We start from the raw sequence: 25,675 nt of genomic DNA on the forward strand, positions 1-25,675 counted from the left end.
CCACTAGAGCACATATCTTGAGACATAGCAAAGGCACATCGGGCTACCAGTCCCTACAATTTTGCCAAGTTTGGTGGAAATCCATTCAGCCGTTCGGGCTAAAAGTGAGGTCGACCGCCCTATGGAAATTAACATGGGGAAAACACGTTTTGGGACCCCCCTTTTTTCTCGGCCCCCGCTTGACGAATCCCCCCCCCCCCCAAACTTTCAGGGAAGGACCGGAGCGCCGCCAGGCAAATTTGAGGTAATTTTCGGGCAGATTGCTCAACCGGCGCCAAAGTTACTCACAATACAATGTTTCGATTTCCTTATTCAAAATAATCCTAACTATAACTACCTACTGCGACCGCAAGTAGGATATATATATATATATATATATATATATATATATATACATATATATACACAATTTTGCCAAAGTTATTCTTTTTCTGGGTGAGACAGATGTCACTGGTGTCTTAGGGATTTTGGGGATTTATGCCACAATACCAAATAAGGTGTCTGCTCACTGTGAATCCCCTGACTGTTAATCATCCTCACAAGAACCAACTCAGTTACAATATGCTTTTTCTTGACATTAGTTACAAAGTGCCCCATTCTCGCATTTTCCCAAAAGGTACGCAGGAAAGCAAATATTTGGCTGCTAATATTCTTCATCTTTTGAATATAAAACTCCATGTAGTGTTTGGAATGCCCAAGTTCCTTGGTGCTTAACAAATGGGCAGATTTGACACAGTTACCACGGCAGCTAAAGCCTTTTGTGACTGTGAAAGTCTATACAAAGTAAATTTAAGCTGATGGATGGTCAAAACATTCCATGGTTTAGCTGGGGCTCAATGAAAGCCTGGATTACAAGTTTGAACTTTTGTCTATATCACATCCGGTAGAGGCTATGAGAGCTTAAAAGCGTGTAACAAATTTCTAGTAATAAACTAAGGGGGTTGCTGCCAGAAGAACCCATTGGACAATTCAGTGTGATTTTAAAATATGATATGTCATAAGGTTAAGGTGGGAGACTTAAGCAGATGTGCTCAAACCTAATCTTTAAGCCATGGGTTTCTAAAAGAGCTTTAATCAGAATTCATTCTCATAGGCCAAAGTACAACAGAGTCCATTACCACCCCCCACTGACACGTTGGCTCTGGAAAACTGGTTTCATGCACGCTAGGTGGCAGAAGCAATTAATAGAGATTTTACTTTGTTTTGCCGATTTTGTCAGAGGATCCGTAATTTTCGAATTTAAGACTGTTTAGAGCAGGTTCCCATCTGGGCTGTCCGCTACCTTTAATCTCACAAATGGGAGTGCAAGTGTGCTAAGGACTACTACTGCAGATGTTAAGATTTGCGTCAGAGAATTACTAGCCAACTATCAATAAATCAATGACTTGCTTGGGATGAAATGATTGTGATAGGAGAGTTAAAGTAGCTCAAAATCCAAGTCACTGGCTTAGGGATCTCAATATCTATAGATAGATACATATATAACCTACTGGCAGTCGCCAGTAGGTAGTTATAATTACAACCTAGTTTACATAGGGAAAAAAATATTTTTAGTTTTGCCTATAACTTTTACGAATCCTCCCTAAATTTGCAACTTCATCCATGGTCTTGAAAGTTTTTGGGGTGATTCATTAAGCAAGAAAAACGGGGGAGAGGGTTCCCACAACACATATTACCCCCATGTTAATTCCCATAGAAACTATAGACAGCTACAGCCCGCATCACAACGGAATTACACCAATTTTGGCAGAAAGGTAGCTGTTGGACAAGAGAAGTGCCTTTTTCTGATGTGGTGTTAATCTGTTGAGTAGTTGAAGTTATTTTAAATATATAATTTTGTATAAATAGGGACACAAAGGCTCTGCAAACCCTCACAATCTTGTGCTGAGATGTGACTGCCTGCCAAGGCTTCAAACCAGGAAGTGTTAGCAGCCATCTTGGGATTGCTTTCGCAGAGACCCACCTAGGCCTCTTGGGGGTGGAGATCCCAGAGGGACCCAGCCAGGGCAAACAAGGTATTTTTTATATTTTTGACTGCTCCTGCAGGAAACAAAAAGCAGTCTCCTGCGCTTCTGTAAAGTTTTCTGGGACTTCATTATGCCCCGGTAACCACCATCTCTCCGGCGCTCATATTAAATGATGCAGGGGCACGTGGATCACTCCTGGCCTTGGAAACCACAATTTCCCAGGGACCATTTGTTAAATTTAGAGAGGGGCGGGCACATGGATCATCTTGCCTCGGGGACCACCACCTCCCTGGGCCTTTCTGTATTTTAAAAAGTACCGGGCCGTTCTTGGCCCCTGGACCACCACCTCCCCAGGGCAACCTCTTCAGAAACCAGCACCGCCTCTCCCCTACCTGCTTCACCGCCGAGGAAACAGGATACTGAATCCCGCCACTCCAGGACTCCCTGACCTGACTCATGGTAGCCAATTGCAAAAAACACAGTTGATGGACAGAATGTAGAACAATGTCATACATTCACCCAAGTACAAGGATTTGCAATTTTCACCCGAGTGTGCTGGGTATACTCAGACGTGAGTCCCAGGCTCTCCACACCACTGGAGTCAAGCTATCCAGGCTGAATGAAGGCTGATAGCCAGAAACCGGTCCTTGGATGCTTGATTCCGGTCTGGGAAAGACATGGCTTGGTAGTTCGGACTGGACTGTTCCCATGAGGCACAGGGTCAGAGCTGATTTGCATATAGCCAGTGTCTAACCCAGGGTTGTATGGAGTGCAAAAAAATGATGGATTTAGGCCCAGATCCTTGTACTGGGGTGAATGTTTGACATTGTTCTACATTCTGTCCATCAACTGTGTTTTTTGCAATTTTCACTCCTCATGGTTGCCAAGGCAATATTTCTAAAAATATTGTCGTGCTACCATAAGGCAGGTCATGGAGTCCTCAAGAGGCGGGATCCAGAGCAGACAAATCTGCTAAACAGGAGCTTTTTCCAATGGCAGGCCTCCGTTTCCAGAGGCCTGCCAATGGAAAAAAGGGTCATGGCTTCACGCCATACTGAAATCCCCTGCTCACAATACCTCTTTGCCTGCAGCAGGGCCATGCCCTGCAATGCAGGCTTCGACCTTAAAAGGAGGTGGGCCGCATGGCCCCCTTCCTGGAGCCATAAATGGTACTGGGGAATGCCACCCACCAGGGCCAGCTGTTGGCTATGGCTTGGTGGGAGCTTCAACCACTCTCGCCAATCCACAGCAAACACTCCACTTCCAGCAAGTGAGAGCAGACGAATGCTCTTGCATGCTGGTAGCTGAGCATTCGCCAGTTTCCTTGCCCACTGTCAAGTGATCAGGGAACCAGACAAATTGCTTTCACACACAGGTGGTGTGCAGCAGGCTGGGATCGCAGAGGCCTGGAAGCTCACCCCACGATCAGGAGGAAGAGAAGAAAGAGGCAAAATCAAGGTCAAACTCTAGATTGTTGAAAAATGCTGCGATGGAGACTCCGCCCCTTTTTCAACCACTCCATAGGGGCCTCCTGGCATACCTCTGGTTGGGGAATTAACTCCCACTGGCTGCTTAAGGTCATTGGTGGTCAAGGACCCCTACTGTTGCGACAAGCAAGTCCCCCATGGCCGGATGGCTGAGAATTTGAAGGCCCCCCTCTATTTAAAGCACTGCACAGGGGCCCCCTGGCGCTCTACTGTTTTGGGAATGAACTCCCTTTGGCTGCTGAGGGGGCTGCTGCGGAAACGGGACTATTGCTCCAAGGGAAAAACAATGTGCGGAGTTACTCAGTAACTCTGCATTCTACGCTTGACACAGTTGCCGAAATAGGCAAACTGAGTGGAATTTTACTCCCAGCCCTAGAAAAAAATATACAAAGGTTACAAAGACTTTATAGTTAGGAAATAAAATGTAAAAATCCTTCGAAAATCATTTTTAAAAAATCATATGTCACAGGGAAGTTATAGTCACAAAATATAATTTAAAACAACTGAAATCTACAAGGAAAAAAACCAAAGGTTGCAAAGACGTTATTGTTAAGCTCAATTTTTACTCCTACAAAACTAGCGAAATTCAGCAGTTTTAGTTACCTGAGCTAGCTATAAACCTACGCCCCGCAATGCACTGTTTATGACCTCACATATTACATCCCTGATGACATTGTCATGCCATCACTGATGGCATCTCAAACGTAACTAATGACATCAACCACAATATGTGCATGTTTTCTAAAACTTGAGTTAAAATCATACACCGAGGTACCACATAAGTAAAAATAGTATACTTTCTGTATTCCTGAGTGATACTATTTGTAGCATATGTGAGTGGCTGTGTCACTGTCTGAGTGGCTGTAAAGGAGAAATCTGAGCCTAACTATAAAGTCCCTGTAACCTTCATTTTTTTTCTGTGAATTTCTAAGGATTTTTTATAATCTATTTTCTAACTATGTAGTCCCTGTAACCTTTGCTTTTTCTGTGGGTTTTTAAAGTTTTTTTTAATGTTTCCAAACTATACCCTTTTTTTAAAGTGATTGATTTCCTAAATGTAGCCACTAACCTTGGACTGTGAGAGAGTGCAGGACTGTCTCAGTAAGTCTGTCAGCGGGTGGGAGCCTCTCAGTGGGTGTGCGAGTGCCTTTTCTGCTCATCTTTCTTCCTCAGTTATGCCTTTCCAGCTTGTCTTCCCTTTCTGCTCATTGCGGACCTTTATTTTGACTTACTGTTGGTTTCTCACCTTTGTTACCTCTTGCTGCTGGTTTCTGACCTCTTTCTGCTTATTTCTGTCCTTTATTTTGCCACTTTTAGCTTGTTTCGGACCTTTACCCTGCCTCTTTAGAATCCATTCTGACCATTAATTTGCCTCTGATTATTTTACCTCTTTGTGTTAGTTTCTCACCATTATATTGCCTCTTTCTGCACGTTTTTGACCTTTATTTTGCCTCTTCTCTGCTGGGGGAGAGTCAAGACCCCGTTGTCCCTGCTAGCACCCCACCTCCTGCAGGAGCAAACATTGCTGCTGCACAGAGGGAGCTGCTGGAAAGGCAGCTCTATCTGTGCAGGAGCAATTTGTTTGACTGCTTTACCTGATGATCTGCGGGTAGGGAAAGAGATGAAACCTCCACTTACAGCAGCCTAGAGCATTTTTACAGCTTCTGCCCACTGAAACCAAAGTGTATGGTCTCGCTTGGTGGGAGCTATCAGCACCACAAAGCCAAAGCTAACTGCTATGTCCTAGGGTCGGCACATATATGGCTTCAGGAGGGCAGCCACTTCCTCTCCTTTGATCTGCATGGCCCAGCCCCACCCCGGGGAGATTGTTGTCCCTAGGGATGTATATAGCCCAGGAGGGGGGCTAAGCGGCCCCCACCCAGATTTTATTATATTATACAACCCATTACTTTTAATTTAGCCCCAGGGAGGTGGCGGTTCACAGAGCTTGAACACGCCCCCAGGAGACAGGTCTGTACGACCCCCTTTGAAATTTAAATTAAAGCCCCGGAGAGGTGGTGGTCCCAGGGCTCAAAAGAGCCTATGGAGGGGGCCTCGTGCACCCCCTTTTTTATCCCATGCTTTTTTTCTTTTTTTCAGCCGGAGCTGTGGATCCAGTACAGCTCCTGCCCAAATAAAAAAAATGACATTTTAACCTGTGGGGTCCCAGGACCAGAGCTAGCTGGTCAGTATATTCCTACCCTGATCCCTTTTCTTTTTTAAACGTTTTTTCAGGGACTTGGCTGAAGCCTAGTACCAGATGGTTGATATCACTTCCTGATTGGAGTGCTAGCAGAAAATCAGATCTTTGCACGAGATCAGGAGGATTTGCGCTTCAAGATATACAATGTGGATTTTATTAAATATCTGCAAAATTACTGAATCGATATACACCAAATTAAAAGGGTTCTTTCTGGACCAAGAGCTACCTTTCTGCCAAATTTAGTGAAATTCCATCCAGCAGTTCAGGAAATACTTGTGTCTAAAATCACTATTCACATTAACATGGAAAAAACATTATTTGATCCTCCTCCCACCTTTTGTCACTCCCTGCTTGGTGGATTGCCCTGACAAATTACTAGAACACTTTTTTGGGAATATTGTGAAGATTCGTCTAACTGTGCAACGATCTAGACAAGTCAAAAAAAAATCTATAGTAACATGGGCCTAACTATAACTACCTACTGGCAGCCACCAGTAGGAGATTTGTAATGTAATTATATATATATATATATATTCATTCACTGAAAAAACCATAGGTTTCAGGGGCGTTCTAGTTAGCTGAACATATCACTGATACAAAACCAATGAAATTCCCCCATTATAGTTAGTTCCGCTGACTGAACTCGCGTGCCCGCAATGCACTGCTGATGCCACATATTACATCACTCATGACATCACTCATGACATCTCAAATGACATCACTGATGACATCATCCAGTGAATGTGTTTTTCGGAAAATGAAATACATTTTATATATGTATATCTCAAGGTCGATGGAAGAATAAATGGGTATATGTGTCTAAATAGATGATTTTTTTTTGTAAAATTGATTTTATAACGACTGATTAAGTTTGTCTTTGTGAATACATGGGTTAGTGAGTAATGTTTAAATATGTAAATATCTGTACCGGTCTCACTTTCTGTATAAGTGACTGCTTGGGTTGGTGAGTTGCTACAAGAGTGTCTATATGGGTTATTACTTGGTTTTTTGAGTATCAGTAGGAGTGTCTGTATGGTTCAGTGGAGGGTATTACTTAGTGCATAGATGCATGAATGAGTGCGTCACTATGTGTGGAAGACGGTATGTGTGCAGGACTGTATGGGTGGATGAGTGTGTGTGTATGGGTGTGTTAGTAAGTGAATGACTGTCAATATTTTTTTTATAAGTAACTACATATATTTTAAACTAGTATATGTGAGTATTGGTGTATATGTGATTATATGTGAGAGAGAGAGAGATTGGAAGAGTACCTGTATGAACAAGTATCTGTGTCTATAAGCGATTGTTCAAAAGAGTAAGTATGTGTACGTTTCTGTATAAGTAAGTGTGCTGGTGTGTGTATAACTGTATATGCAAGTAAATGGATGTTTGAATCTTTATTAGCATGAGTGACTATGTGTGTGAATACCTCTATGGATGAGTGGTCGTGTGCAACAGGATGTATAGGTGTATGTGTACATATGTTAAGTGAATACATGTATGAGTGACTGTATAGGACTGTTGGTGAATGAGTGCATATGTATGTAGATCTAGGAATTACTGAATACGTTGTTGTAACTGGCATTGGTATATCCATTGTTTTGACAATGTGAGTTTCTTGTTCGGAGTGTGTGTGTATCAAAGGTTATATTAGGGTGAGGGGAGGTGTGCCACTACCACAAGGATGATGTCATCACTGATGTCATTTGATAGGTCATGGCTCATATCATGAGTGATGTCTCTGACCATGTCATGACCGATACACTATGTGACGTCATTAGCAGTGCATTGCAGGTGCGCGAGTTATAATTAGCTGAACTAACTATAACGGGGAATTCCAATGGTTTTGTACGAGTGAAATTTTTAAAAGCTAATTCCTAACTATAACTTGTCTGAAACCTACGTTTTTTTCAGTGAATTTCAAAAGGTTTTTTAAATGCTAATTTCTAACTATGCCAACAGAGATAGGACATGTGAAGAAAGAAGAAAAAACACACAGAAAGAAAAATAAAGAAATGCAGAAAGCAGCAACAGAAGTCAACAAAGAGGAAGAACAGGAAGAAGGAAAACATGCAGAAAGAACAAACAGAAGAGCAGAAAGAAGTCTTGTTGCAAAATCATCCTATACCCTCCACTTTTTCAGACTGGCACTGGTGGTAACTGACTAACTAACCAGTCCTAGAGCCAGTGCTATGTTAAAAGACACTTAAAATACAGTGAAAAAACCTACATACACTAGGGAACACTATGCGTTGGGGTCTCCCTGTGATTAGCATGACCTGCTCTGTAAGCTCCTAGTATATAATAGAGCAGGGGGATTAAAACTACCTCTTAAAACGCGCCACAGGGCGTGTTTGCACAAGTCACCTCAGCCCTGTCCCCTCCCTTCCCCACTGTGTAAATGCAATTTGTGGCTGTTTTAAGTTATAAGATTAGTCCCCTTGAGTCCTGAGGGCCCCTAGGGTCCAACTAGCCCACTAGGTACCTCCAGTAAGTGCCACATAGCTGCGCTGCAGAGAGGTGTAAAAAAGGGCACGACCTAGACCACCTCTCTGCAACGCAGCGCAGTAGAGCTTACTGGAAGCACCTGGTGGGCTTGTTGGCCCCCTGGAGCACTCAGGATTGAAGGGGAATTATTTACCCAACTTAAAACGCGCCATAGGGCGTGTTTGCACATGTCACCACAGGCCCAACCCCTTCCTTCACCACTGTGTAAACGCGCCCTTAAGCCGTTTTAAGCTGAGAGATTAAGTCCCCTTGAATCCTAAGGGTCCCTAGGGTCAAACTGGCCCACTAGGTACCTCCAGTAAGCGCCACATAACTGCGTTGCAGAATTGTAAAAAGGGCGTGGCCTCTGAACACCTGTCTCCAACGCAGCTCCCTGGCGCATACTGGAGATACCTCTTGGGCTAGTTGGCCCTCAGGGACCCTCAGTATTTAACCCCTTCGCTGCTAGGCCTTTTCCCCTCCTGTGCTAAGCCCTTTTTTGGCGATTTGGGGTAGTGCGCGCTTAGGCCCTTGTAACTTTTTGACCACATAAGGTATCCACGCCAAATTTGCGTCCTTTTCTTCCATCATGTGGATTCTAAAGGCGCCCAAGGTTTGTGGATTCCCTTGGAGGGGTCCCGGAAATTAACCAAAATATAGTGGGTTTTTGTTTTTTTTCTCCAGAAAAATGGGAAAAACGGGCTGCAGATGAAAGCCTCTGGGGTTTTCCCTGAAAAAGTTATCAAAAAAGGGGTTGTGGGGCTGAAATCTCTATTTTCTCAGCTTTTAGGGAATGACAGTCTTTTGTCAGAGAACCGACATTTTTCACACAGTTTTGGCATTTTTCTTGGACATAGCCTTTTTTTGCTATTTTTAGAGCTTTCAACCTCCTTCCAGTTAATGGTAGAAATGAGTTTGAAAGCAATAATGGATCCTGGAAAGCTGTACATTTTCGAAAAGTAGACAAAATTCTGAATTCAGAAAGGGGTCATTTGTCTAAATCCATGAAGGTTTCTTTATAGAAACTAAAACAGTTAAATATTGGAATATTTGAAAATTTGTTGAAAAAAACAGCCTTTTGTCTCAACGTTTTCACCTATAACTTTTTCTAATTTTGACAGCTCTTGGAAAGCAATATACCGTTACATCCGTTAGACCTTCCTGGTTGTGGGGATATATAGGACTTGTAGTTTCACCAAGAACCTGACGAACCCAGATCCAAAAACTGAGCAGCAACTTGCAATGGTATTTTTTTATTTACTGGGTATAGAGCACTTTGTCTTGGAAAATGTATACATGGAAAAATCTGTATGAAAGACACCTATGTATTTCTGAATTGGGTACAAATTATAGAGTTCAGAAACAGTATATAATTGCTAATTTTCAAAATTGGGAATACTCATACTAGCATGAGAATTATTGGTCATTTTTCAAAAATATTTTTTTACACAATGTCTTTCATTGAAAGGGAGAAATGCATGAAAGCTCAATTGGTAATAACAGTTGATTTACAAATCTGAATTACCCCAAGTCTCCCGATAAAAACGGTACTTCACTTGTGTGGGTCGGCCTTGTGCCTGCGACAGGAAACGGCGCAAAATGCAACGTGGTCACACCTTTATTTTGCAGTTACAAATTTACCCTTTTTTGGCAAAGTGCCTACCTGTAGTTTTTGCACCCTAGCTCTGTCGGCACCTAGGGAAACCTAGCAAACCTATACATTTTTAAAAAGTAGACACCCAGGGGAATTCAGGATGGGGTGACTCGACTGCCTACCACCAGGTTTTGTTACCCAGAATCCCTTGCAAAGCTAAGAATTTGACAAAAAAACCACATTTTCCTCACGTTTCTGTGGAGGAAAGTTCTGGAATCTGCGTGGATCAACGAATTTCCACCCACCCAGTGTTCCCCCAAGTCTCCCGAAAAAAATGGTACCTCACTTGCGTGGGTAGGCATAGTGGCTGCGACATGAAACTGCGCAAAACGCAACGTGGTTGCACCTCAATTTCCCAGTGAAATTTTGCGCTTTTTGGACAAAGACTACCTTTTGTTTTTACGCCCTAGCTCTGCCAGCACCTAGGGAAACCTAGGAAACCTATACATTTTTGAAAACTAGACACCCAGGGAAATTCAGGATGGGGTGACTCGTCTGCCTACCACCAGGTTTTGTTACCCAGAATCCCTTGCAAAGCTACGATTTTGACAAAAAAACACATTTTCCTCACATTTCTGTGGTGGAAAGTTCTGGAATCTGCGTGGATCAACAAATTTCCACCCACCCAGCGTTTCCCCAAGTCTCCCGAAAAAAATGGTACCTCACTTGCGTGGGTAGGCATAGTGGCTGCGACTGGAAATCGCTCAAATCATACGGTGGTGAATTTACAATACCCAACTGCAAAACGACCTTGATTTTTTGGCCCGGGGATCGGTGGTATTCTTTGGAAAGTACCAAACCCAAACAGTTCTGAAAAGTAGACACCCGGGGGAGTCCAGGGAGGTATGGCATGCGCGGGTCCCCAAATGTTTTCCTACCCAGAACTCCTTGCAAACCTTAAAATTAGGTAAAAATATCACTTTTCCAAACTTTTTTGCGTGGGATCTCCGTGCCGGCAAAAATGTCCTACCACCCAGCGTTCCCCTTGTTCTCCCGAGTAAAAGGATACCTCACTTGTGTGGGTGCCCCAAAGCCGAACAGTCCAAAAATGAATTTTGAAAAAGTAGTATTTAAGTTTTACAAGCTAAGCCCCCCTGCCTTAGTCACAGGCCTTTGGCCCACCCACACAAGTGAGGTATCATTTTACTCGGGAGAACAAGGGCAACGCTGGGTGGTAGGACATTTGTGCCGACACAGATCCCACGCAAAAATGTATGGAAAACTTTTTTTTTTTACCTAAATTTATGGTTTGCAGGGATTTCTGGGTAGGAAAACATTGGGGGACCCACGCATGCCATACCTCCCTGGACTCCCCCGGGTGTCTAGTTTTCAGAACTGTTTGGGTTTGGTAGTTTCCAAAGATGCCCGCCGACCCCAGTCCAAAAACTCAGTCCCACCCCCCCAAAAAAGAAGGTAATGTTGCTATTGGTTATTGTAATTTCACCACCGTATGATTTGGACCTTTTCCTGTTGCAGCCACTATGCCTACCCACGCAAGTGAGGTACCATTTTTATTGGGAGACCTGGGGGAACGCTGGGTGGGAGGAAATTTGTGTGAGCCTAGTGATGCCACGCTTTCCCACACAAAAAAAGTGTGAAAAAACAGATTTTTTCAACAAAAATCGATGTTTGCAAGGGATTCTGGGTAAGGGAACGTTGGAGGATCCACGCAAGCCATACCTCCTTGGAAGCCCCCGGGTGTCTACTTTTCAGAAATGCGTGGGTTTGGTAGGTTTCCCTAGATGGCCGTCTGGCACGGGGCCAAAAACCCAGGTAACCCCTCTTGCAAAAGCTGGTGGTATTGAATGTCAATACCACCATCTTTTGCACTGTAATCCTACCTTTTCCCCAGACGCGCAGGAAGCAGATGGCTTCCCGAGCGCTGGGAATCCCTGAGGATGTCAGCGCGCGCTGTGCGCGCTGACGTCATCAGGGATTCCCATGGGGGGGGGGGGGGGGGGGGGGGGCGGGGGCGGCAGCGGAAGGTCTTCCGCTGCCGCCCCCAGCAAAACAACGAAGATCAGAGAACCTCGGGGTGAGCGCCAGCGCTTCTCCCGAGGGTGGGGCTGATGACGAGCTGGCCTTGTCATCCGCGCACGGCAGGTAAGCGCCATGACGAGCCCAGCTCGTCATTAGCTTCGAAGGGTTTAATGAGTATTAATTTCCCAACTTACAACTCATAGCGGGCACGTTTGCACAATGGTGAAGGAAGTGGGCGTGTCTTGAGGTGACATGTCTGCAAACAAGCCCTGTGGCGCGTTTTAAGTTGGAGAATCAGCCCCTCCTCAATCCTGAGAGTCCCTGGGGGCCATCTAGCCCACCAGGTACCTCCAGTATGTGCCAGAGAACTGCGTTGCAGAGGTTTTCAGAGGCCACGCCCCTTTTTACAACACTCTGCAACGCAGCTCCGTGGCGCTTACTGAAGGTACCCAGGTGGGCTAGTTGGCCCCCACGGACCCTCAGGACGCAACTTAAAACGCGCCACAGGGTGTGTCTGCACAAATGTCAACTCAGGCCCCGCCCCCTCCCTTCACCACTGTGCAAACGCACCCCGTCGCGCGTTTTAAGTTGGGGGATTAACTCCCCTTGAATCAGGAGGGTCCCTGGGGTGCAACTAGCCCACCGGCTACCTCCACTAAGCGCCACAGAGCTGCGTTGCAGAGAGGTGTAAAAAGGGGCTTGGCCTCAGATCATCTCTCTCTGCAAAGCAGCCCCCTGCGCATACTGGAGGATCCCGGTTGGCTGGTTTGCCCCCAGGGACCCCCAGTATTCAAGGGGAATTTGTTTACCATCTGCAAACACGCCAGAGTGCTGAAATGAGGGGGCGTGGCCTTTTTTTTTTAAGAAAGGGGCTGCGGGGGGCATATGCCCCCCCCCCCCCACGCAATCACAATTAAATTGAGCCCTGGGGGTGGCGGTCTCCGGGGCTGCGGGGGAGCGGTGTGCCCCCCGCAATTGTGAAGACATGCGTAGGTGGGAGAGAAGCTGGCCCCATGGCAACTCCTCTTATCTGTTGGTATGGGGGGGGTTGTTGAACATAAAGATGTTATTCTTGAGACAGAACTCCACCATAGTAACAAGCATCTTGCTATGTTTGTACTGCACTGGACGTTGGCCAGATAAAATTGTATGGCATTGATCCCATCATGATGTTGAATACTAGTGTATAATGTAGAGACGTCTAACGCTACTAACAAAAAGTCATCATGACACTCAAAGTCTTTGATCTTTCTGATAAAATCACCAGTGTCATGCACATAGGACGGCAACTGTTCAACAAAGTCTTGTAAAAAATATTCAACATATTTGAACGCATTTTCTAATAGTCCTTCTCTTGCCGTGATGATTGGACGTCCTGGAGGTTTTTCAATATTTTTGTGAATCTTGGGGATGAAATATATCGAAGGAGTGGTAGGGTTGTCTTCCTTTATTCATCCTCACTGATTAGTTCTTTTTCCTCCATGTTGCCAACTTGTTGATTAAGTCCTGATATGTTGTTTTAAGGTTTGCCATGTTTCTGCGACTGTAGCATGTTCAGTCGTATATATATACACACACACACACATATATATATAAAAAGATACACAATCTACTCGCAGTTACCAGTAGGTATAGTTCTAACTTGGTTCTATAGGAAGAGCGTTATTTTGTTTACTTATAACTTTGACACTGTTTGACGATTCTTCAAGAAATTCTAAAAACTATTATGCCAGTCAAATCAAATTCAAATTTCAAAGCTTTATTCGACATTTGTCATAAAAGCATCCTTCCTAACCCTATTACAATAAATACTACAGCTAAAAATACTTTCTAAAACACATATTAAACATTGACAGTCGAATGCTATACATGTTAAAAATACAAAAAAAGTTTTTCCAATATTCATAAAAGTTATTTTTCTTTTAAAAAGACAATTCATACAACGGAATGATTAAATTATAGCAGCCATATTTCATGTTGTTATTATATTTGACATTAAAGTGCAAGTGCGGATTGCCCATGCCCAAGCGAGAAATTTAGCTACAGCAACTACAAATGGTGTGGAACAATCGGATTCTAGTATTCTGAGGGCTGTCGATTGACTACAGGTACCAATATTTGAGCACACTGGCTTTAGCCATTTGCGCCTAGGGCTGGCATACAATGGGCAACAGAACAACAAATGGGAAATGTGCTCTATTTGATCCTTACAATAATAGCAATGTTCATCCCACATTGGAGACAAGTGTTTTTTAAAAGCATGCCAGTCACTTCAGCTGGTGTCTGTAAAGTTTTGGGGTGATCCATGAAGCGGGGGCAGAGAAAATGGGAGGTCCCAAAATGAGTTTTCCCCATGCAATTTTCCAAAGGGATTTCAGACACTACTACAGCCTGAACCTCTGAACCGAATTAGACCAAATTTGGCAGAAAGCTAGATCTTAGTTGAAAAAGTGTTTTCTGTTACTTTGTGTAAATCTGCTCAGTAGTTTTGGAGTTCCCCAGTTAAAATATATGTATATCTAGTGGCAGCGACCCACTGAGGTGGACCCACGCACCAACAGCAATGCCATGATTGAATGGCAGGAACCTGAGAGCAAAGTTGTGGCCCCCAAATTGTGTATGCCGACTGTTCAGGCAGAAAAGATATTTAAGTGATAATAGGGGCCCAGGTATAGGTACCCTGACCCCATGGGACATTGAGAGTCTTAAGTCCCGCTCATAGGCAAGAAATTGTCCAAAAACATTAGCGCACAAGTGTCCACTGATCCATTGCGGCGCTCAGCGTGTCCCCGTGTGCTCTGTGGTGGATCTGTGAATCTAGACCCAAATTTAAAAAATACAGCCGCTCACACACCCCCACACCTACTCACACACACGCCAATATAGCCACTTAATCACACTCACAGACCCACAAAACCACTCACAACCCCCACAGACCGAGACAATTATGCAGTCAGTCACACCCACAAAATCACTTGTGCCCAGATACACCCACAAAACGACTCAAGCCCACCCACCCCCTCTCCTAGCTGCCCCCACACACCCACCCACCCCTGCCACACAGCCACTCACCCCTCCCACACAGCCACTCACCGAATCTCAGACCCACAAAATCACATACACCCACAAGGAACTCACCTCACAACCACACACAGCCACTCACACCCACCCACACAGCCAGTAACACTTGCACACCTACACAGTCCCTCACACACCCACTCACACACTATCAGGCAACCATGCAGACACCCACTCACCCATAAAACCACTCACACCCACAGACAGCCATACACCCACTCAGACAGGGTCACACAGCTACTCATACACCCCCTGATACACTCATTCACACAGCCACATATAGACCCACAGAGCCAGTGACACTACTTCACAGATCTAGTCAGCCACTCACACCCAGTTTCCTACCCACATAGCCACTCACACCCAGTTACACAACCATCCATACAGCACTCACACACCCATAAAAGCACTTGCACATTCACTTGAATTTGTAGTATTCTAGGTGACAGGTCCGATACGCTACTTTGATTTCAATTTTGGAGGGTATGATACATGTATAAATGGAAAAACAAACTATTAAACATATAAAATTGCATGAACATTGAATTGGCTTTCTTTAACCAGATGGGGGATTGTTTGTAGTGCAAGGAAAGTAACAAGGGTGGTAAAAGGAGTAAGGGAAGACAACTTGGAAGAAGCAACCGGCTCCAGCCTGGCTGGAATAAAGTATTGATTGGCGAGTTAAAAGAAAAAAAACAATTGTGGTTGTTCACAGCATTAATGAATCGAATAACAACCTTTTCACTCCAAGTGGCATGTAGCATTTTCCACAATGTGTCACCATCTGTTCTAGTTTTGGTAAGACACAGAGAATGGTAAGGTAACCCCCTGGTTGGGCGGAAAGGGTTGCACGGATTGTCCATCTGCTCATGTTGATGCTGAGCCGTCTTCCCTTTCAGCCCGTCATAATTCATAATATGTGATGGTTTTTGGTGCTTCCACATTGAGGATGTTCCATGGGAATATTTTGTCTGTACCCCTCGACAGTTTCTGGCTACATATGTTGTATTGCACGATTTTTGCAATCCCTTTTTCTCTTTTGAGAAACATTTCCAAGAGTCAGAGGATTTCACTGGAGGCGACACGTCTTTCTCCTGTCTCTTCCTCTTCTTTCTTTAGCATAAGACATATTTACTCTGAAAATACCGATCTAGCAAAGAAAGCCATAAAGAGATGGGGCCATCTCTTTCCACACAGGGGCACTTACCTGCGGGGACCAGCTTTCCATATTTGGCGCACTCGCTGCTGCACTCGCTCTCTCCCCCCGCCGGCGCCGCTCCTGACATCGCGGTCGCAGCGGGGAGAGAGCTAAGGGAAAAACTACAGTTCCCGGCGTCCCCTACCTACCACCGGGGGCGCCGAACCGCCGGATCACACAGCAGCGCCCGGAGGCGCATAAGAGGCAGCCGCCCCTGCTGCTGAGCGGGGGCCATCTCTTTCCACACAGGGGCACTTACCTGCGGGGACCAGCTTTCCATATTTGGCGCACTCGCTGCTGCACTCGCTCTCTCCCCCCGCCGGCGCCGCTCCTGACATCGCGGTCGCAGCGGGGAGAGAGCTAAGGGAAAAACTACAGTTCCCGGCGTCCCCTACCTGCCACCGGGGGCGCCGAACCGCCGGATCACACAGCAGCGCCCGGAGGCGCATAAGAGGCAGCCACCCCTCCCGCCTCGCGGGACGCGCGCGGGACCAGCCGGGCTAAGCCCGGGCAAAGGGCGGGCCCTCTGTGACCCTCCGAGGACCTGAGGAGGACGGGGCGGGCCACCCTACTTGGTCCCAACTCAAGAGGTACAGACACATAATACTGTATACATATTTCTATCGTCCAGTGTCGTCATCGGGCTCTACACAGTCCTCCCATGATGTCCTTTTGGGAAGAGCTTAATGCCGTGTGTGGCACTAACTATGTCCCTGATATATTAACCCCCCCCCAGAGTGGGCAAAGACATTGATCTCGTACCCTGTACCACCCAAGCTGTTCCTGTATCCCCTGATTTAATCCTGTTTAACAACGAGGAAACTCCCAATCTATTGTGTTGTAGCTCCTCATCCCTCCCCGCCATTCCAATTATTTTAACGCCACGTAAAGCAGGGACCACATTAAATAATCCTGTTTCCCCCCTTCAACCCACCCTATTGGCCGAATTTGAACGGTTGTTAAATGCTGCTCTGTTACCCCTGGTCACTAAAATTAAGGAGTTGGGAGACAGGTTGTCCAGTGTGGAACAAATAGTAAAAATGACTCACCCACCAAATGTAAAACCTGCTGTCTCCCCACGTTCTACACTCCGTATAAACCCGGACAAGCCAATTCTTACTGAACCCATAAAAGCACGAACAATTGACCCTGCCCGGAGTATACCCTTCCCAAGGGGCCATAATAACACTCTTAACCATAATAGTGCTCCTTTTAAAGCCTCTAGACATCCTCAGCCAAGAAGGCATAGAATTTATTTACCCCCTGAGGCTGCCCCCTACGTGTCGGTTCTTTCCGGGGTGCCCGAACTTGGCCAGGGCAATCATGAAACAAGCGAGGAGCTGCTAAATAAGACCATCTTCTGGCTAAACAACAACAGACCGCTGCCGCCCGCCCTAGATGGCGGAATTGTGAGCGTCAGGAGGGTGGGGTGGTTAGGCAGATTCCCTAAAGACATTTCGGGAGACCTGATACTGATCAGATTTAAACACAGGAACATCGTCCCCTTTTTAAGACTTTCCCAACCAAAACCCGGTGATGGCCCTATTTCTGTTTGGGACTTGTTTGATTTTTACCCGGGCCCCAGAATAATGAACAATAACACTTGGTGAAAGGGGACTTTGACCACCATGTGTTTATCATCCTTTTACCCAGACATGTAAAAATGGAAAAACCCAAATATGCTCTTAACAATTGTATTTATGTATTTTGTCGTACATGCTAATTAACTCTTAATCACTCTAAAAGAATGGCTCTCCAGATCTTGCTTTTCGTTTTTCTTTTCTTTGTTTTTCTTTTTCCTTTTAAATGGTCGCCATTTACTTATCTTAATGAATTGATCAAATTGCTTGTTTTTAACTTATTTCTGTAATTGTATGTTTGTATAATATTTTATGAAATTTTACGCTTATATGATATTTCTTTGCCAAATATCGAATAAAGCATATTTTGAACCTTTGAGATGGAGCCCTGGTTCGGAGTCTGTCTCCAGAGATATGGGAAACTAACTCCTTAAGGGAGTGATTTGCAATGTGCATGTGTGGAGACACTGTTTCCAATGAGAAAAAAGCAGACCGGGCTACTTGGCAAAATATATACACACACACATGGGCCAATGAATGTATAAACGTTTAACAGTTTTGAAAGTAATAGCATGTAAAAACTGAATAGCAAAGGCGATACTGCTGTGACTTGCCGACCTCTCTAGCATATCTGCGTAGGACTAGGCTCAAATGAAGTCTGGCTCCTATTTGTCACAAATAATTTTATCAGGCCTTATCACCCAGCCAATGATGCTGTAGTCCAATCACCATTTTCTCTAAAAATCCGTACAAATACAGCTCAGAACTCATACCAGTTTTGACCTCAGTCTTGTTTTCCAAGCTAAAAGGCAACTATTCTTTTCAAAGGCCTGCAAGTTATGAAGTGGTAGGGGATTGCATTTCATGCCAAAAGCTTAACCTCAGGGCAATATAATGGGACGTCCTTCCAGAGGCTAGGCTGTACAGTCATTAATAAAAATAAAAACTGTTGCAAATATTAAACAGTGTCTAGAGAGGAAAGCTTCTACTGCATAACCACCTAAAATACTGTTTACAAAGCCCCAACTCAAAGGGTTGGTCTTAGCAATCACCATCCTCTCACAAAGTGTCACCTCACAACTTCTGTTATATTGTACTTTGTAACGGGGGCTGCATGACACCACATTTTAATGTTTTCTCTAGCTTATTTTAAGATTAGTGTTTCACTTTTAAGCAGTTTCTTGTAATAAATTTATATTTTTACATGTACCATCAGGCATTCCCCTTTTTTTTCTCGATACGGTGTCAATTGAGTTTTTATTTTAGATGGTAAGGCTTGAGAAACCAAGTGAAGGAAACAAAGAAACAGCTTGGAATCTACTTTGAACTATATCGTGAAAGTAACAAAAACGGAAACAGATGCTAGAGGTAAAAGGATGGCAGAACTCAAATCCTAGTTGTAGGAAATAGATCTTTCTTACCATGTTCTTTCCAATGTTTCTTTTTTTGAACTTCAGACTTCCGATATTTGGCATGTGCAGCATTTGGGGCCAGCTAATCAGCTTCCTGCTGCCCTAAAACTAAAAACCGGTTTTATTTCAATTGCTATACTTTATATTTCTCCAGTCAGCTCTATACGTGCGCAAAGGTTATGCACAGTTGCATGAAGTTAAAATCTGAAATTCAATTTTTGACAACTTGGATCTATAGAAAACAGACCGTGCTTTCCGGCAACTTTGATCAACAGGAACTTAACCCTGTGTTTACAAGAAATGCTGGCTATTTAAACTTCCATATTTGACACTAGTCAGCTGTAAATATGCAGGATATTTCTGTACCGCTACACAAAGTTCTAATGTGGTATGTAACCATGAATAAGACATTTACCACTACCGACTACAAAAGTTAACACATGCTAATGAAAAAAGGATGCCTATCTCGAAGTTAAAGTGTGACAATAGACAAAAACGAATTTGCAACTTAGGAAAAGTCTACAAGGGTGAAAATATAAACAAAAAACCGTGTAAACACATTTTGATTATCTACACCACATGTCGGTTTTCCATGTTGTCATACTGACTGCCTGACCTTTGGCGACTGCAACAGGGGCCAAGGTAATTCAGACCAATAGTCACACTTCACACCCAATCTCCCTTTGGGAGACAGTGGCTGAACTAAGTAGAAATCGGTCTTCCCCACATCCAGGTCATACACAACCATGTCCCAACAATTTATCAGTCAAAAAAGGACATCCATGTCACAGCAGAGTCGTTCACAGCAATGAAGGGCAGCAGATTGAAAGTGCAGGGGTGAAGATTTAAGACCCTTGTGAGCGAGTAAGGAACGAGTTAGCCCTGGGCAAAATGACAAAAGTGTGTCAGAATGAATGCAGCTCGTCTCTTTTTATTGGGGTACAAGGTACTGTGGGACACCGAAAGCAGTACACAACATTTCGGAAACGAGAAGGGTGTCATTTTGAGGAAAAGCTAAACTGATTTACCTAAGGGTTTTTGAGAAATATAAACTGACCTCCCCTTTCAAAAAATATGCATCAATACTCGCCAACCGGATGTATTTTACTCCGCCTCCTAGAAGACTGAAAAAATCTCTAAATTAAAGTTCGAATTGCTCCATAAGACAGACCATAACAGGTGCGTAAATTCAGGGGGTTTAGGTTCTGCCCAGGAGAATTTGCCTGCTGGTGGCATTTCTCTTCAGACGCTGTAGAGTGCAGATGGGCCCCATGAACTGCACCCACCTGGAAGAGAACCACATCAGTAGAAGCTTGATATTTCCCAAGTCAGTACCTGTGAAAACTATCTTGAGTGGAGTATGGTCTACTCTACAGACTACTAGAGTTGAAATTGCTGAAGAGGAAGCCCCGAACCCAGCTTTAACTGGTCTTTATGCCTAGCTACTTAGTTAACTCTGTCAAATAACCATTTGCTAAACGTTAGGTCAATCTTGAACCATCAGGGATGAAACTATCTTTTTTCATAAGAATTGAGATTTCAAAAGGGTATTCACCTGTATAAGGCCGAGACCAGAAAATTAGCTGAAAAGGAAAATATCCATCTGCATTTTGGGACTGGTTTTCTTTAAGTGACTGACTCCGAAGTCAAGGACTTTGCCTGACTGCGAAAAAGCAATGCCTCACTTTGTGAATCCTATTTGTTACAAAGCCCAGTAGTATCCTGCTAAACATTTCTCATGTGCAGCTATTTCCATAGACTTCAAGTAAATCTGCAATAGATTTAACCAGCTCTCTGCTGACCACACTGGCATACCATGGCCAAGAACGAATCCCAGGACCTGTACTTTCCTAACCTATGACCACAATTGCCATACTATTATCTCATTGTTAGGGATTTTTCTTAAATAAAGCATCCATGTTCGGTTCATCAGTTTTGTAAAGATGTGAATGGATTACTTTTTTGTTGCACTACAAATGATAATGAACAGGATATAACAAACGTCAAAGAAGCCCTTTCCTCATAGTGGAGAGTGTTCCTGCAGCTAATTGATACTTTATTTTTCAAAGAATGACAACTATTGTTCCTACAATCGGTTTTGCAACAGTATTGTCAAACTTACCTATTGTAATGCAGGCCAATAACAACAATTTCTACACACATTGCTGGCTTTGGCAAATAAACTCTTGCCCATTCCATGTGTTAGTCTTCTAAAATCTAAAGTGTAAACACTTAAACATTAGGATTTGGGAAAGCTAGTAACTGTAGCAAGACAGGAAATGGTGGAAAGCCAAGTATAAACTGAATGTTCGTATCTCAACCTCTTCATAAAGTTTATCTGTTATTAAAATTTTCCTAATTACCTCTGTTTCACTTACCCTATTGTAAGGAGGAAAAAGTACAATTAAAACCAGGTTATTAGCATAAGCTCCATTAAGGCCTCCTTATGCATAGGTGCAATGGGGAAGGTGGGGAGCAGTAACATGCTTAAAAAGGTTTTAAAATTCTAATTTGGTTTGGAACATGTTATGAATGGCACGGCCCTTAAATCGTTTCAAGAGCTTAGCAAGGAGTTTAACATGCCTCGAACTCAGTTCTTTAGATACTTGCAGTTCCGCCATGCCATTGCACCAAGCTTGGAGGGACTAGACTCCTTGCCCGAATTTAGCCCACTAGAAGCAAATGTATTTATGGGAGACTTGGAAGACAAGACAAGAAAAGATCCTGCATTTACCAGACCCTAGTTACACATTGCTCCTCCTCTCTTCACAAACTGCGGGAATCCTGGGAAAGGGATGTGGGAGAGCTGGAAGAGGAAGATTGGCGGGAAGCCTTTGAAGCCCCAAGAGGTGCAGCTATTGCAATGTGTCTCAGACTCATCCAATTCAAATACCTGCATAGAGCCTATTATACTAGAGAGAGATTGTGGCTGGCTGGTCTGACTGGGTCCCCCGATTGTCTTAGATGTGGCCAAGAGATAGGCACCTTCCTTCATACGGTATGGAGCTGTGGAGCAGTGTATTTCCGAATAGTAGAATAAACCGGCCCACATCAATGCAGCAGGCATTGAAAAAAGTTAGGAGTTCAAAAATTAAGCAGGAAGAAGTGGAAACTAATTCTCGAAGATTTAACCTGTAAATAACAGGCATCCCAGAGTATAAGGAGGATGCTGGGGGCCAGTAACTTATGTGAATAAGTTCATTAAGAAATAAGTCTTTCCAGATTATCCGCCGGACCCAACACTGTACAGGCACAACGCTTGCCTGCCCAAGCCTTGGCTAACTTGAGATATCCTCGCATGTTTTTGATTAACTACACTGATTACCAGTTAAGGAAAGTGTCTTAAGAAAGGCAATTCAGGTGAAAATTTGATGTGAATAAACATTTTTCAATCTGCATCTTCAAGGACAGGACCATGCACTCTGCCTGCAAGAGAAAGGACTTGAAGGCTCTACTCCCTGCATTATGCCAGGCGGTGCCCAGGCTACTATTTCCCATCTGGCCTCATTGAAAGTTTTGCACAATGGCCGGTTTACAGAAGCTTGTGGGGAATTGCTCAATGAACACATATATATGGAAATCTTTCCATCATAATTTCTGGTCTATTTGTAGGAGTAGCAGCGGGGTGAGGAAGCGGGTCACACTACCATGGTGCCAGATGAGTTGAGGTGGGGTCTCATGGGTAACAGAGGGGGTGGGGGAGCCAGGAGGTGAGAGAGTTGGGGGTAGGGAAGGGGACATGGGAGTGGTCTATTTTTGGAAATTCGTTTTTTTCTTAGTTGCTTGAGCTACAGCAGGAATTGTTGTGAGGTGTGGTGGTGGGGGAGGAGGAGTCACTGCATTGGTTAAGGAGGTAGATTTGCTTTAGTACAATGGAGGAGTATGGTCAGGAACGGTTAACAGGGCCAAACAGATTGGTTTTCAGTGCAATAAAAAAATAACACATGGATAATAAGAGAAACAATTTTATCATAGTCTGACATAACACAAATGGATTAAATAATAGACAAGAGGGACGCAGTCGTTTTAAGCTAACTGCAGTAAGATCCCTCTGTCACTCTTATACAAGAGACACTGTAAGGGGGAAGGAAGCCAATAAACTCGGCTATCCCTGGGTCAACCAGGTTTTTGTTATTTAACCAGCAGAATAAGGTCACGGAGGGACAGCGGTAGAGATCAGTCGTAAAGCTCAGGTTAGCTGCCTCTCTCCCACAAAAGATTTGGGGGTTCTTTGGGTTATACTTCAGACTGTAGTCTCTAATGTGAGATAATATGGTTTGCTTTTATGGCCCATTTCATGATAACATCAAGATTCTTCCGTCAGTACTATGGTAGTTATATAATCTCCCCGAGATACCTATTATAGGGGGTGATTTTAATTATCACACCACAACTGGGCTGGATTCCCAAATCCAAACCGCGGGCAACGTAAGAGGAAAATGGAAAGGGTCTTTCTTGATCTGTGGTTAAGGCTGAGGGGTCGGAGATGAATGGCTTAAGCTACACCCAAAAGCCAGAGTGTACTCCATTTATTCGAAGTAGTATCGGTCCGCCTCATGGATAGACTTATTTCAAACCACTCTAAAAATTTCAAATGTTCCCTCCCAATATTACGTACGGCCTTCTCAGACCACTTGCCGATTGCTTTAAAATTCTCCTCATTTCGCTTGAGAGCAACCAAAAGATGGGTTATGGGCAGGGCACGGCACTGGTGGACCGGGAGTCTTATGTCCAGTCCACGTCAGAAATCGAACATTTTTTCCTCTGTTAATGCCCACACAGAAGAAGGTACTACTGTTTGGGAGGCCTTTAAGGCCACAATTCAGGGATCTATGATCTCCATTTCGGCCTTCCAAAGAAGAGGGATTAAGAAAAGCAGGACAGTTTACAAAGTGCAGCTGACAAGGAATATTGTAAAGCTCTAGTCGAGCCGTCTCCTAGTTCCTGCCTTTTTGACAGGAAAAAAGAGTTGCCATCAAGGTTTTTTTCATGAGAAGGAATTTCTTAATAGTCGGGCCAGCAATTGCCCGATGTATGAAGAGGTTGAGAAAATGGGTAATTTCCTGGAGCGGATGCCCAAGGGGCAACAACAAAAAAAAATCGAAACCTAATTAACGGTATAAAAGATCTCCTTTCAGGAGAGATAGAAAGGGACAACTGGTAGATTGGGCAAATATTTTGTATTATGACTCTCTATAAGGGGGACACAAACATGGGATCTGGCCATTGCAGACCAGTTTATAAAGGATATGCACCTCCCAAAGCTAAGTAGTGAAGCTGCTAAAGTTTAATACGCGTATTCAGCCCTGCAGAGGTTAGAAGGGCTGTACAAGCTACATTTACATTTACATTTACATACACCCTGGTCTAAAGCCCAAGTGGAAGATGGCATTGGGGCGAAGTTTTTTAAATTTTTTGGCACTTTATAGAAGTTCCTCTCTCCGCTTTAATTCCATGCTGGCTAGGGGCTCCTTCCTATTCTCTTTAGAAGTTTTTGTAATTTTTTTTAAGGGAAGGACGAGTCAGCCACATCTTACAGGCCAGTAACCCTTAAATCCAGATAAGCTTTTTACAACATTTTTACCCGTATTAGTGTTGGTGAGATCGCAAATTCACCCAGACTAAAGCTTTTTTATTATAGCCCGCAGCTTGAGAGCAAATACTTATTTGACCGGGTTTATTGATTTGGTTACCAGTGACAAGATCCCCACGGCCGTAGACCTCTGAACGCAAAGGCAGCATACAACGCTGTTAGATGGGATTTTCTGTTTAAAATCTTGGAGAAACTGAATTTTCAATCACAAGGTGGATAGCCAGACTGGACAAAAATGTTGGCTCAAATAATCAATTTAAGTGCTGGGACAGCGTTTCCTAGTTGGAGGACTCGCCTGGGTTGTCCCCCTTCTCCAACCCGATTTGCTCTATCTATAGAACCCTTAGCTCAATACATCTGTCTGTCCAACCTCCATTTCTCAGAGCGGCAAAAATAAAATACGCAGAGGATGTTGCACTGTATTTACTCCTGCAAAGGCAGAATATTAAGACAGGTCTACAAGCGATTCAGTGGTACACAAGATTGGAATAGTTTTTGCTTAATACCCTGATTGATGTTTATTTATTTATTTTTGTGTTTTATAGAGCGCAAACTTGACCTGTGAAGGTATCGGAGTGCTTCACATGGTATACAGTGATGAACAAACAAAAGGTTTAAAGTGCAGAAATATACAAGAACAACATGTAGGGTTACAATCACTGAGATAGTCTGTAAGAACAAAGGACCCATATGATCTTGGCGTGAGGAGTTGGTGATCTGGGAAAGCGGTGGTCTTGGATTAGTCAGCACGATGTGGTGGTTGCGGGCAAGCCTTAGACGAGGAATTTACCCATGAGGAAGGTTTTGGCCTAGTTTTTGAAACGTGCTACAGAAGGTAAAGCACAATTATAATTCACATCATAAAAGATATCAATATTTTATTCTGATTCCGCCTTGGATAGCTATTACTTAAATTTCGCCCTGCTATTAACTAAAATCCCTTCTCTTGGCTCTTTGGAAATATCTTCCTATTTCCGCACTTGTGTGTATATCGTCAAAAATGATGTCCACCTTACCACTCATTCCTCATAATAAA

The 25,675-nt window shown here is 43.9% G+C and overlaps 1 protein-coding gene across 8 annotated transcripts in view; it reads right to left on the reverse strand.

Moving 5' to 3' along the window:
• ELAVL2 (ELAV like RNA binding protein 2) overlaps positions 1–25,675 on the reverse strand; it is a 661,451-nt gene that overhangs the window by 428,518 nt on the left and 207,258 nt on the right. Inside the window, exon 2 of one of the 8 annotated variants that reach the window (XM_086962116.1) lies at positions 19,056–19,154. The exons of the other annotated variants lie outside the window; for them this stretch is intronic. Within the exon in view, the coding sequence (XP_086818242.1) occupies positions 19,056–19,118 (63 nt within the window). The 5' untranslated portion in view covers positions 19,119–19,154. The remainder of the gene's footprint in view (positions 1–19,055; positions 19,155–25,675) is intronic. 8 annotated transcript variants of the gene reach the window in all.

This window comes from Lissotriton vulgaris, chromosome 3_1, assembly GCF_964263255.1.
Source record: "Lissotriton vulgaris chromosome 3_1, aLisVul1.2, whole genome shotgun sequence".
Lineage (NCBI taxonomy): Eukaryota > Metazoa > Chordata > Amphibia > Caudata > Salamandridae > Lissotriton > Lissotriton vulgaris.